At 46.4% G+C, this 13225-nt stretch overlaps 1 protein-coding gene across 2 annotated transcripts in view; it reads left to right on the top strand.

Moving 5' to 3' along the window:
- AATF (apoptosis antagonizing transcription factor) overlaps positions 1-13225 on the top strand; it is a 46841-nt gene that overhangs the window by 13154 nt on the left and 20462 nt on the right. For both annotated transcript variants that reach the window (XM_050321995.1, XM_050321994.1), the window contains exons 5-8: positions 4128-4242; positions 4560-4764; positions 5777-5941; positions 6634-6717. In XM_050321995.1, the coding sequence (XP_050177952.1) occupies positions 4128-4242; positions 4560-4764; positions 5777-5941; positions 6634-6717 (569 nt within the window). The remainder of the gene's footprint in view (positions 1-4127; positions 4243-4559; positions 4765-5776; positions 5942-6633; positions 6718-13225) is intronic.

Below are 13225 nucleotides of genomic sequence, written 5' to 3'. Positions count from 1 at the left end.
AAGCCATCCTACATGGCACTGTGTGAGCCTCCCCAGCAACTCTGTGTGTGGAGAGGATGGATGGGGGTGGGGGAGCCTGGGGGGTCAGTACCCTGCCACCAGGAGCCCCCCCCAGTCCAATGGGGTGCCACCAGCACAGCCAGTTTGTCCATAACCCCTGGCATTGACAAAATTGATATTTTGTGGTTTGAGAGCAGCAGGACAGATTTCATCTCTGGTGGGTCTCCTGACACTTTGATACATGGCAGTGCTATCCCTGAATGGAGCTAAATACTCCAGGGCTGCTTCCTGGCTGGGTGGAGGGATGTATAAAATGAGAATGTGTGAGGGAGTATTAACAGAAAGGCACACTTTGATTTACTGGTGCTGGCTCCCAGCTTTCCTGGTGGATTGATATGCTGCCTGCTGGATCTGGAACAACTTTTTCACTCCTGTACACAAAATGAAGGGGCTCCTGTGGACTCTCAAAAGTGACTCTTACAAGTTAGTGTCTCCCCACAGACACTCTGAGTGCCATTTCAGCTGGAAGTTTTATTCAAACCACATTTGTTGTGTTCTTGGGGCAGCTGCAGATGGATCCCACTCACCATCCTTTTTTCTTTCCCAAAGGGCAGCTTTAGGAAAGGTTTGATGGAAGGAGGGGTTGTGTCTTGTCCTGGGCTTAGTTGGCCTCCCCTACACGCAGAGTTTGACTTGTCTGGGGGGATTTTTGATGCCATAAAGGGATCAGATTCCTTAGTTTTTAAGGCAGTGCTGAGTCACCTGCCCTCAAAGACCACAGGTTGGATATGCAGAAGTAACTCCTGGAAAAGGAGATATAGTTTTGAGATCTTGCTCACTGATGATTTATGGGCCAGTGTTAAAGGTGTCAGTTGTGACACTGGTGTCAAATGTATAAAGTGGAATATTTACCCCAGCACATTGGAGAGCAGGTTATAAGGGATGCAGCAAAGCTGCCAGCACAGAGTGGGAGAGAAGAAGGGGTGGGAGAGGCAGCAGCTGGGGTGAACTGTGCCAGCAAAGTTGGGTCGGGAGAGTTTTGCATTCCACAGTTTCCAGCTGCTTTCACAGTGCTGTGTCTGCAGTCACTGACCCTGTCCCAGGCACTGTGCTGGGAAGAGCAGCTGGGAATAAGCTGCTGGCATCAGAATCAGGGGGGAGTAGTGGGAGGGTGGTTGTGGAGTTAACAGCATTGTTTCATCCTTGGCCAGTTTGTGTCGATACCTTCTTGGTCCTGAGAGCTTTATAAACAAAACCATCCGGGACTGCCCAGGACCTACCACAGGTCATGGCAGTGACATCCCTGCTCCATGGCCAGGGCTGGCATTGCCTGTCCCTGAGAGGTGCCACTGGCTTTGTTCTGTGAATGGAGCAGGAGGGGCAGACCTGATGGTTATCACACCTGAAAGCTGCGAGCTGGTTGCCTTCATGTACTGGGGCGTTTGAAAGCTCAGTGTTTGTGGCTGTTTTCTGTTTAATTGTGTGTTTCAGACAAGGAGCAGCATAACAGAAAATGTGCTGGGGGGGCAGGCAGGGAGAGCAGGAGGGTCAGTGTCCAGCTGCCTTTCAAAATGGCACAGTTTGCAGCCCTGAAACAGTTCTGTTTTGTGCTGCCTTCGTTCACAAATGGGTTCAGACTCGTCCCCAAAGCAGTGGTGTAAAGGCAGACAAGGGCATTAGAGGGAAGAGAAGATGAAGAGGAGACTGGGAAGAAAACAGTCCCTTCTGGAATTAAACATGAAATGGATAGGGCAGGGCTGGATGGGAAGGGAGCAGGGTGACACTTGGCTTCTGAAGTTGAGTTTACAGCACACTTAAGCAGCCAACAGGAACAATGAGAATGCCATCCAGTAATGCTATTAAATACACAAGAACTGAAAACACGGAAATTACCCAGCTGTAAGAGGCTCGTGATGAAGCCACTGCCTGGAATAATTAGCCCTCCCACCTGGTTAGACGCACAGTCATTGTCTTCCCTGCCCTCTCCATCCCCTTCACTCCAAATAAAATTGCTCCCCATCCCCACTTCTGTTGGGGTCCATATCTCAGAGCCTGGGGGAGCTTGAGCCTGTCTTTATTTCCTTGCCTGCTCGCCGTGGCCCTGCTATACCCCAGAAGAGCTGGAGTGCTACTCCAGTTGTAATTGCCAGGATCAAAGCTGCCTGGGGTGCATTAGCACTGCTGCTGGAGGAGAGGCAGCGGGGAGAAAATAAACAGTTTCGGAAGCTCTGGGGACATTTAGCTGCGTTGCAGGCAGTGGGAAGGATTTTGCTGGTGTAAGCTGTGCACTCGGGCTGGGGTGGGGGCACTTTGCTTTTGCAGGCGATGCTTTAGCTGCAGACACACACAACAAATGCATTTTTTAAGGGCTTTTGTCTTGTTTGTCTCGTGGAATTGTTTTGATGCTAACACACGTCTGATTTACAAGTGCAGCAAACCTAATCCGTTAATAGGTTTATAGAGAGGAGTTGTCAGAACGTATCTATAATGAACCCCGGGCTCGGGGAGGATGAATCCAACATCTGATCTGCAACAAAAATCTTAAAGCATCTTCTCCTTGACATTCCTGTTACTGAGGTCAGGCCGTAATTTATCTGAAGATGGTGACAACTGAGCAATATCGCAGTGGTAACACGCGGGAGATTGAGACCTCTGAGTGTCTGGGCTGATTTCTGCTGGCACTGTCTCTGTCTGGCTGAGGAAGATTTGCTGTTCGCTCTACCCATGATCTCTGTGTCCCCCATTAAAAAAAAAAAAAAAGGAAATCAAGAAAAAAAATCGAGTGGTGAAAAGTTCTCTCTGTTCTTTTGTGCTGAATACAAAGAGGGAGGTTTGGGAGTTAAGCAGAGCGGCCCCACTGGTTTCATGGCCCAGGGGGAGCTCTGGGGAGGTTCCACCTCCTGCCCTCCACACAAATCCACGGGCTCTGCCAGGCAGAAGGAGTTCAGTTTAGGTTTTTTGAGGTAGAAGTGTGCCAAGTGCTTTACCTGGGAGAGCTGACCCTGGGATTGATGTGTGGCCATGTGCAAAGGCAGAGTTTGTGTCGGCCCAGGCAAACACTTGTTTTCTATCGGGGAGTTCTGCAGGGAGGCTTGTTGGTTGCCACAAAAGAACTATTTTTAAAGAACAGATGCTGTGACAGTGTGCAGTTAACCTGTCCCTTGGTCAGCTGCAACTCTGTGTCCTTGGAGAACATACAGTCATCGGAACAGACATTGTTTTCTCTCCATCTGCGTGGATACAGGAAAATTGTCAGCTGCAAAAGCCTTTGGATACCCAGCATCAGATCTGCATTCAGGATTTGTGTGGGAACACCCTGGAGTGCAACTGCTCATCCCTGTAAAACTCACCTGTGTTGATCATTTTGCACCTCTCCACACCAATCTTTTCTTCACTTTTTTTTCCTGAGGTTATCTGGGCCATCAGTTCTACGTTTTAGGTCAGGATCTTCCTGTTAAATTTGCCAGGTTGTTGTTTAAGTTTCCCCCACAGTTCATATCTTGCTACACTTAATTTTACTTGTGATCCAAGTTCTCCTACCTCCTGTGTGGTGAGCACAGCGATGGTCACAGCCCTGCAGGAGTTTGGGGTTTGGTTTTTCTTCTTACAACATGCACATCATGTACAAGAAGGGAAAGTCAGAGGTCAGTGTGAAGGGCCTGTATATATGTGCATTTTCCCTTGTGTCATATTATTTGAGTCTGGCTTGTGCTGCAGAACTTAACACAGGAGAGAAACGAGTGAGTCAGCAAAAAGATTGTTGTCACATGTGTGTTGCTTCTTTAGGATGTTAATCCTTCAGGCTCTGCAGTGGGAATGTTTGTGGATGAAACATTAGATCAGTACACTCCCAGTGTGCAGCCAGGCAGATGTTTAGAAGGCAGTTCTGCCTCCTTTCCTCCCTTCTTAGCAAAGAAATGTTCTCCCCCAGCGTGTTGGTGTTTGGCATTAACAGCCATAAATCAGTTTGGAGATAAAACCACATCTCTAACTGATTACAGACAAACAGTTCATGGGACAAGCGGTGGCTGCAGCAGAAATTCTGATTCAAGATGAGAAACTGAGCACTGCAAAGCTGAGTGTTCACCAGGAGCAAGAAATTGTCACTTGTGTCTCTTGCTCTGCAGGTTGTAAAACTCTGGAGGCCTTGCTGAAAGTACTGGTGGAGCTTCAGGACGAGCTGCTCTATCAGTACCCAGGCACGAAGCACCTGGTCGATGGAAAGCAAGCAAAAGCTGAGAGGTAAATACAAAAAAAAGATATTTTTGAATCTTTCTGAATCCTTTGTCTCCAAGAAACAGGACAGTGCACAGCCTTCCTGAGCACCCTCACTCTGCTGTTCTCTCAGGTGACACATACTCTGGACAAATTTGAATTCCTTCTGCCTCGTGGGAAGTCTGTTGTGTAGTTTTTCTGATAATGGAGCAGGGGCTAAACTGTGGGTCTTGTGCCAAAAACACCACCCTGGTGTGGAAAAAGCTGGTGGTGGAGGGGCCACTGAGAATTCACACGCTGCCTTAGAGGGGTGAAGGGTGTTCAGCCTGTGTGTTTTGTTCTAGTGATGATGAAATCCCAAGCAGTAGCGATGAGGAGCAGGTGGATAAGGCCCAGGAGAAGAGGAGGAGCCTCCCCAAGCGAAAGCTGAAGTTTGAGGACTACCCCGAGTTCGTGGCCAAGCGCTACGCGGAGCTCAGGCCCTACCGGAACAGCGTCCTGCAGAAGTGGCACGACAAGACAAAGGTGGCAACTGGCAAAATGGGAAAGGCAAGTCTTGGCTCGTGTGTGCTGACATGCTTTTGTTTAGCAGAGGTTTGGGGAACAAGTGCAAACTGAAAGAGAGGAAACCTAGGTTTGAGATATGGAAGAAATCCCTCCCTGTGAGGGTGGGCAGGCCCTGGCACAGGTTGCCCAGGGAAGCTGTGGCTGCCCCATCCCTGCAAGTGTCCAAGGCCAGGTTAGACGGGGCTTGGAGCAACCTGGGCTAGTGGAAGGTGTCCCTGCCCATGGCAGGGGGTGGAAGGAGGTGAGCTTTAAGGTCCCTTCCAATCCAAACCGCTCCATGATTCTATGACTCTTAAGTTTATTTGGAAGTTTCATATCATGGATGTTCCAAGTTAGGCTGAGAGGTAAAGCAGCAAGAACTAAATACACCAGCACACACTTTTCCCCAGCCTCAGAGGAGTTTGCAAAGAAGCTGAGCCCTCACATATCAAAGGCAAAAGCCTTTTGTTTTGAGCAGGCAGGCAGAAATAACCTTTTCAGGGACAAACGTTTTCCCAAGTTTGGGGAAAAACTCTTGGTTGGTGTTGGTTCTCCCGACCAGACATCTCATCACAGCCAGTCTCCAGCAGCAAATAAGCTCTATGAAAATGCCACTGTTACTGATCTCCAGGCTGTTTATGGTTTCTAGCAGAACTGGGGCCTTTTGTGGCTCTCCTCCTCCATGGAGTGTACATTTAATACAATGGGTAATCATTTCACCCGGAGATCCAGGGTCTCCTCACATCTCTGAGTTAGTATTAATCATTGAGAAGTTAATCTGAACCAGAACAGCAAAGGCATTTTATTAAGCCGGGCGTCAAGTTGCCTCAGGTTGGGAAGGGAGAGCGAGGGAGAAACAAATAAAAAATCCTAACAGAAATCCCTGCGACGCAACCCAAAACCCCCTCCTCCTGGAACGCTGTCTGCTTATCCGCTGACATGGAAAGATAGGGGAACATTGCTGCCTTGAGGAAAGGCTTTCTGCATTATCTGACACTGGTTAATGCCGTTGCAGGGTTTCGGTGCCTTCGAGCGCTCCATCCTGGCTCAGATTGATCACATCCTGATGGACAAGGAGAGATTGCTCCGGCGCACCCAGACCAGGCGCTCCGTGTACGCCGTGCTGGGCAAGCAGGAGCCGCAGCCCCCGCCGGCCCCTCAGCCCGGGCCGGACCACTCGGTAAGGGGACCTCGCTGCTGGGGCTTACCCTTGGTGAGAGATTTATGGAGGAGGCACCTGAGGGTTGGTTCCTGCGGTGTAACCACCTGAGTATTGGTTCCTGCGTTTCAATTCCGGTTTTGTGGTGTTTGCGTTACCTCCTGTCCCGGTTCTCGGCAAGGTCTGGGCTGGGATTGTGCCCCTCCTGTGCTGGAGGAAGTGGGGCTCACTAAATCTGCTTTTTGAGGCTACAAAACTTGTTTTTTACGCTGCAGTTTAGAGTCTTTAACCCAGAAAGTCACTTCCAAAATTGTACTGCATCTAACCTACAGAATACATTAGTGGTAAGTCCATTATTAATTTAGTATTTAAGAATGAATAAATACTCAATTCTGAGAGATCAGGTAGAATTACTGCACTTGCAAGATGTATTTTTGCCATTACATTAAAAATATCTGTAGTATTTTGCCAGAAAGACTTTGCAGAGTCCTATTTATTTCCCAGTAAAGGTATCATAAATCTCTTTTGGCATTGGCAACATTTCTGCCTTACCTTTGAATGTATTCCTAGTCCTTAAAAGCTTGTTATGTTGGGAGTTTCTCTCCATTCCTTCATATCATCGAGTGTGTTTACAAGCTGCTCACGTGATGTTGTTGGAGTTAGGGACAGAAATATCCACATATGGGCTTTCAGTATTTCCTTTGTGCTTCCAGGAAGTGCTCCCTCCCTCAGATTCCAACAGACACCTGAAGGACATAGATGAGGAGATATTTGATGATGATGACTTTTACCACCAGGTAGGTGATGGTAAATGTGTGGAATTATTCCTCCAGTTGGTTTTTAATGCAGTTGGTTCTGTGCTCTGTATTTCTTGCACTTGTGAAACTCAGTTACCTGTTTTAACACCCAAAATCTCCAGATACCTCAGGGGACTTTGCTCTCAATTTTTGTTGTAGGGGGCTGCACAGTGGATGTAAACTCACTGCCCTCCTGGCACTGCTGCCCTGGGGCTGTCAGGGCTGCAGGGTGAGTCTGTCTGTGCCTGTTGTTCTCCTGCACAAGAGGAAAAAAATCCCTGAATTCCCTGAAGGTGACTGTTCTCCGTGGGCAGAGTCCCAGTATGAAGAACAATCGTAGTAGACCCTCAAAAGCACTGAAGTTACTCCTGTTACTTCAGATGAATGGGAAAACTGCAGGGCTTCTCTGGCACTTCTCCTGGAGTCATTCCAGCTTGGATCCGGGCCAGTCGCTCTTTTTATTTGCAAAATTCTTAGAAACAAGGAATCTGCACCCAGTGCACGGAAACCTTGTGTTTGTAGCTTATTTAATAAAGACAGCGCCAGCTTTGTGAAAAATGGAAATGGTCACATATTGAGGAACACGTCGCTGTAATTCCTCCCCCAGGGCACGAAAACCTGGGCCTGCTTTGGTGATCCACAGAGAGCTTGAACTTCAGGACTAGACAAATATCATGGTATCATTAGAAAGGCAGAAATTTTTGATCTGAATAGATCTGAATAGTACAGCATTCCAAGCTATAGCTCCTCTCCAGGCTCTGTATCTCCACTGCTGTGGGCTGAGCAGCATCTCTGGGGCAGGGGAGGGTGCCAGGCCCCCCTGTGTAGGCTCTAAATGGTGATCAGAGAGTGCCTGTCTTGCTGGGACCAGGGATTGAAAGAGCCAAATCTGTGAGGTGGAATCTGGGGGGCAGCTGGACCCTAAGAATGCAAAACAAATTCAGTCAGCGTAACAAAATCTTGGAGTGGTCAAGGAGAAACAGCTGAGATTGACAATCTGTGGACCTGTGCAGAGAAGGTGCTTATTGGCCACGAAATGTTAAATTTTTAAAAGAAAAATAGCAATAGATGGATGGCCCAGTCTTCCCTTCTAATAACTTTAACTCCGATAAATCGTGATTTCAGAAATATGACTAGTCCCAGCTTAGCTTTTCCCCTCGCTGGTTAATTGGGGTGCTGGGGTTAATCTAAATTAAAACTTAAACTAATAGAGGTCATTGAGGGAAGAGAATCACCTGAGTAAAACAAATGGGTCTGCCAGGCACAACTGTATCTTGACCATTTCCCAAGAGGGAAGTGGCAGCAAATTGGAGGTGTTTCAGCGCTCGGCGGAGGTGAAGGATGGGTGACACGGGTTTAATGCGCGGCACCTCCGGAAGCGTTCCAGATTGCATTCCCGGCTCTACCAACTGCTCCTGCAAAGGAGCAGGACCGGCCAGCAACATCTGGCGGCACAGCGAGGGATGGGTGCAACTTTGGGAACCCCATAGACTCTAAATATGGTGCTTAGCCTGGTGCAGGCTTTAATCACTTGCCACTCCTTGGCAGCGGGCTCCGACAGCTTATCCCGGCCTCGTACATCACGCACAGACATCTGCTGAGCCGCCAGGCAGCCACACATCCATTTTCCCTTCTTGCTTGGGGTTTTTTTATATCCCTCCCTCCTTCTCTTCCTCTCTCCCTCCCTTCCACCCTTCCTCTCCCCTCCCATCCCCGCCGTGCTTCCTGGGAGAGATGATCCGTACAGATTCCCGGTGGCTGTGGGGATGCAGCCCCGCCACACAGCACCTGTTCGACTGACCTGGTTAATGTCCCGTGTTCAGTGGGATTTGGCAGAGCTTGGAGCTGAGGCCAGTTCGGTGCTAAGGCTGGAGAAAATGGCTGTATGTTTTCTGTCACCTCCCAATTAAAGTGGATTCATAAAGTGCTTTCCTTTATTTGTCAGGGCGCTAAGCCGGAGCTGAAGGCGCCATTCAGAGAGGGGAGAGCGCAGCACAATAGAGCTGACAAGGCCCTGAATGGCTTTGCTTTCACGTGGGTCATAACTGTGCAGTGCTTTTGTGTGTGTGTGTGTGAGATTGCATGTGTGGGTATAAATAAAATGTAGGAAAGGAGCTGCTTCTTCAGGAGTGCTCAGCAGCAGCGCTGGTTGTTGGAGCTGAGGGTGCTCCCAACCTCTGGCCTCTGTGCATTACACTGATTGCAGGGTGCATTTCAATACCTGCTCTTTCCTTCCTGTTTAAATCTACATCCAGACTTTTTCCTCTTTTTTTTTGGGGGGGGGGGATATCCCTTTCATTTTTCTAAATAACATTTTGTAATTATTAATTTTTTTTGATCACTGCTTAAAAGGTAAACATTCAGATAAAGAATAGCATTGGAAACCAACTTCCTCTTTGTGTCAGTGGGAAATTAGGCAAGTAAAAATGAACAAGAGCTGATGAATGTGCACAAGTTAATGATAACAGAATAAGTAGCTATACTGTTTTATAATAGATTATAATACAAAATTCGTTAATGAATATGTTTTTCTTGTGGAAAAACAATTTTCTTGTCCAGGTCTTGTATTCAGTAGAATTCAAGCAGGTATGTCTGGTGGACTTTTTTGATGATTCAGGACTTAACTGTATTCTGTCTGTTCATCCCACTTTGCCTTTTCTCCTATTCTTCACTTGTTTTATGAGCAAAGACAACATTTTTATTGTAGTGCCCCTGTTGAACAGGGATGGAAAGCTGAACTGAATTATGCAAGTGAAATATTTTTATCTGGGTTGCACTGAGTGGGAATAGTTAAACTGTTTCAGAAGGATCCTCATCACTGTCTGGAGCCCAGTTCCTTTTCTTTTAAAGTCTCCTTCATACATGGTTTTAAGGGAAGAAAAAGGCTTTTTATTTTTAGAAGTCATATTTACGTAGAATTCATTACAGCTGATATTGCAGCATTAAGACTTAAAATTCCAGCCTGCTACCAGGGAGCTGCTGGTCTGACATGCTACAGTGGAGATTTTATTATTAGGTTGAAATACTCCTCTGGTAAAGGAGAGAGTGGAAATTGCTTTATTTCCAACAGGAATTAGGTTAGTGTTCATATGCTAAGTGTTCCACTGGTAGCAGCTCTTCCCAGAACAAATGTTCATCATTGATGGCAGCAGGTATGCCTAAGGAGAATTGGGAATATACATAATTCCTTTCTTTCCCTGCTCTCCTGCTCCCTCCTCCCCTGGTTTTGGTTATGGTTATGGAAGGGACCTTAAAGACCATCCAGTTCCAACCCCCTGCCACGGGCAGGGACACCTTCCACTGGAGGGTTTCCCCAGCTTTAATCTGAGTAACACCAAATAAACCTGCACATCCCAACCTCTTGCTAAGATACTTCCAGACCAATTTGTTTCTGTTCTGAGTCGTACTTTTATCTAAATCCCGTTGTGTGGTTCCTTAAATCCCACTGTATCACTCTTTAAATCCCACTGTGTGGCTCTTCAGGAAACTTTGCCTGATGGGGTAAATTTCCCCTTGTGTCTCAAGCAGTTTCCTGGGCCCGTTTCCTCTCCCAGGGATTTGATAATGCCATAAACAAGTAATTACTAATCCAGTGAACTATTAAAAGTCGATAATGGTGAGGAATAGAGAGAAGACTGGCTTTGTGACAAGCTGGTTTACCTTAATTAAACCGGTGAGTGATTAATATGGACAGCTGATCTTGTGGCTTTAATTAGATGCATTTAGAGTTTTGTGTGAATAAGAGATGTCTCGAACCATCCCACAGGTTAATGGCAATACAATACTCTTATCACAGGCATGTATCTTTCAAATGGCTGGGTAGATGGTTAATAACACGTTTTAAAGCTTGATTTGGAACTTCTCTTAATGGGTTATTAGAAAATAGGCAAGTCTGTGCATCTTACACAAACCTGAATTTGAATAAAATGGTTTTTTTAATGAGAGACTGTCCACTGATTTCGTCTTGCAAGTTAAGTTTTTGTGCATAGCTTTCAGAAAAATAGATTTTAAAAAGTGTTTCAAGGGGATTTAAAGTAATATTTGAGCTGCAGTCTTAAATTTTCCCTGGTGTTGGTAGGAATCCAAATGGTTTTACACTGCTCCTGAGTGGGGCTTGAAAGGAGAAAAGGAACAGCTTGTTTTGTACATCCAGGCAGAACTGAGGGCACAATGAGTGAGTCCTGGGCTAGAAACAGCCTCCATGATTTATGCTGTAGTTGCAGGATAAATTCACATGATTCACCATGTCTCTTCGAGGACTAGAGCAGGAAAAAGTTAGATTGGACAGTAATGAAAATACATTGATAAAATGCAGCTTTGACAACTTTCTGTTCAGGAGTGACTTTGCATTTTCACCAGGAGAGAGGAAAAGCATTTGGTGGTGCACATCTTTTCTTGGACTCAACAAACTGCATATAGCTTCTCTCTTTTTATTTCCTACAGTGATTTTGTTAAAAAAACTGCTTTTTAAACTGTTAGAAAAGACTTGCCCACCACAGTAGTTGTGCATTCACTGTCTCTAGCAACAAACACACATTTAGCTAGAAAAGTCCACATAACCATTTGCAAATATTTCAGAGATCCTCACTAATAAAGTGAATATATTTTTTTTTAGGACTGACAGAGTGTTCTAGTAAAGTTAAGCAGCTGCTGGTAAGCCCAAGTCTGGGTTTCTCCCATTTTTCTCATTGTTTCAGAATCCACAGACAGTGGAGTCTTTCTGTGTTTCTGTTGCTTCCAGCAGACGACTGAGCTGGCAGAAGCAGCCCAGGGCTCTCCTTTTGCATTGTGTGCAGCTGTTTCCAAATGCACATTGTCAGACCTGTGTGACATTATTATTATTATTATTGACTCAGGGACCCTGGCAGAGCTGTGCTCACCTCTGGGCACACCTGACTCGGGGAATTCAAAGGCACCAGTGCCACTTGCAAGACAGAGCAGGTGCCTTTGATGCACTGTGGCACAAGTGACCCGTGCCTTGCCTGGCTTTTCTGAAGGTCTTAATAACACCAGAGAAAAATCAGTCCTTTTGTTCCAATTTTATATCTAAGCTTTGTAAACTCAAACCTTTGATATACTACAGATGGACTTTCTTTTTTTTAAATTTGATTTGCTCTGTAAGGTCTAAGACAAGTGAGCCTTTTGTCAGGATTTCAGCCATCCTTGTCTCTTTGTCTCAACTGGAAATTCTTAGGGGTCTGCAAATCAGAAAGGTCAGTGACTGTAGTATTAGAAACTCTGATAGATAGTGCATGAAAATGAGACCTAACCTCTAAAATGAAAATTGACCTCTAAAATGAGAAATGAATCTCTATTACCCTTGAACAACACCCTGATGGCATTTCTAAATCCCTCTAATTTCGTGCAGTGTACTCTGTGTGCATCTCTTTAACTGCTGTGGAGAGGGAGCCCTTTAAGGTGAATTCTTGAGAAAGCACTTCCTCACTCCGCTGTGGATTTTGGCTTTGGGGGCAACCAGGGCAGGTGAATACTGATGGCTCTGGAAGCTCTTGGACTTGTTCTTGTGAGAACACTGTGAGTAGCTGTGGATTGTCAGCTCTGGGGTGCTCAGGACACAGGACTGTCAGCTCCCAGCCTGTGGGTCTGGGCAAACCACACCACCATCCCCAAACCACACCAAACCACCTCCACAGGCTTTTCTTCCCCCCTGTGGTTGGTAGTGCCTGGTTCTGCCTGGGGAGTGGTTGGGGTGGTTTTGTTGGCTGTGGAGTTCAGAAGCAGGCATGTGAGGAGCTCTCTTGGCAAACATCACCCCTTCCTTCCCGAGAAAACCAGACTGGGATTAGCAGCTTCCTTCTGCTCCACGTAGCCCAGCAGTTCGTCCTTCTGGTTCCAGCTTTCAGTAGGAGCAGCTCAGAGTTGGCAGCTGAGCTGCTGGACGTGGCTGTGCTGCCTTGCAGTTGTGTTTGCTTCCATGGGAGACTGAGCTGAGTGAGGGTTTCGAAGTTCAGGGAAGATGTGAAGGAGGGAAAGCAAAATAGGATCTGTTTCAAATCAAAGCCCTGTGATGCCGAAATTGCCTAACTCAGACTCAGTCTTCACACATCAGGGCTTAACGCTGATGGTGATTTACTTACACTTCCTAGTTAATAATTAGACATTGGGAGACACCATATATCATTCCTAATGGAATATATGGGGTCTGATGAGAGTTTTCTGTTTTGACTAATAAATTCTAACCAGAATCGCCGAGCTTAATGAAATACTGCGGCTTTGGAAGTGTTTTAAGTCTTGTGCTGGGAAAACAGTGTGGCTTTATTCAGTAAATGAATTTATCATTCCCTCTGTGTCCCGAGCCCTGGCTGGCTCTGGAGCAGGGGCTGAATGCTACACTCTGAACTAGAAAGCGGAAAACTAATCAAATCCTTAAAGACCAAAGGCAGCGAGGCCTGGGCTGACTTTTTCACTGGTAGCCTCTGGCTACATCCACTTTTATTTTAGTAACCATTGTTAGCATGATTTATAACTTCAGCTCCAGACACATGCT

Source organism: Myiozetetes cayanensis, unplaced genomic scaffold (assembly GCF_022539395.1).
Source record: "Myiozetetes cayanensis isolate MyiCay16 unplaced genomic scaffold, myiCay2020 scf27, whole genome shotgun sequence".
NCBI lineage: Eukaryota > Metazoa > Chordata > Aves > Passeriformes > Tyrannidae > Myiozetetes > Myiozetetes cayanensis.
Note: the sequence above shows the minus strand (reverse complement) of the source record. Positions and strands in the feature narration are given on the sequence as shown.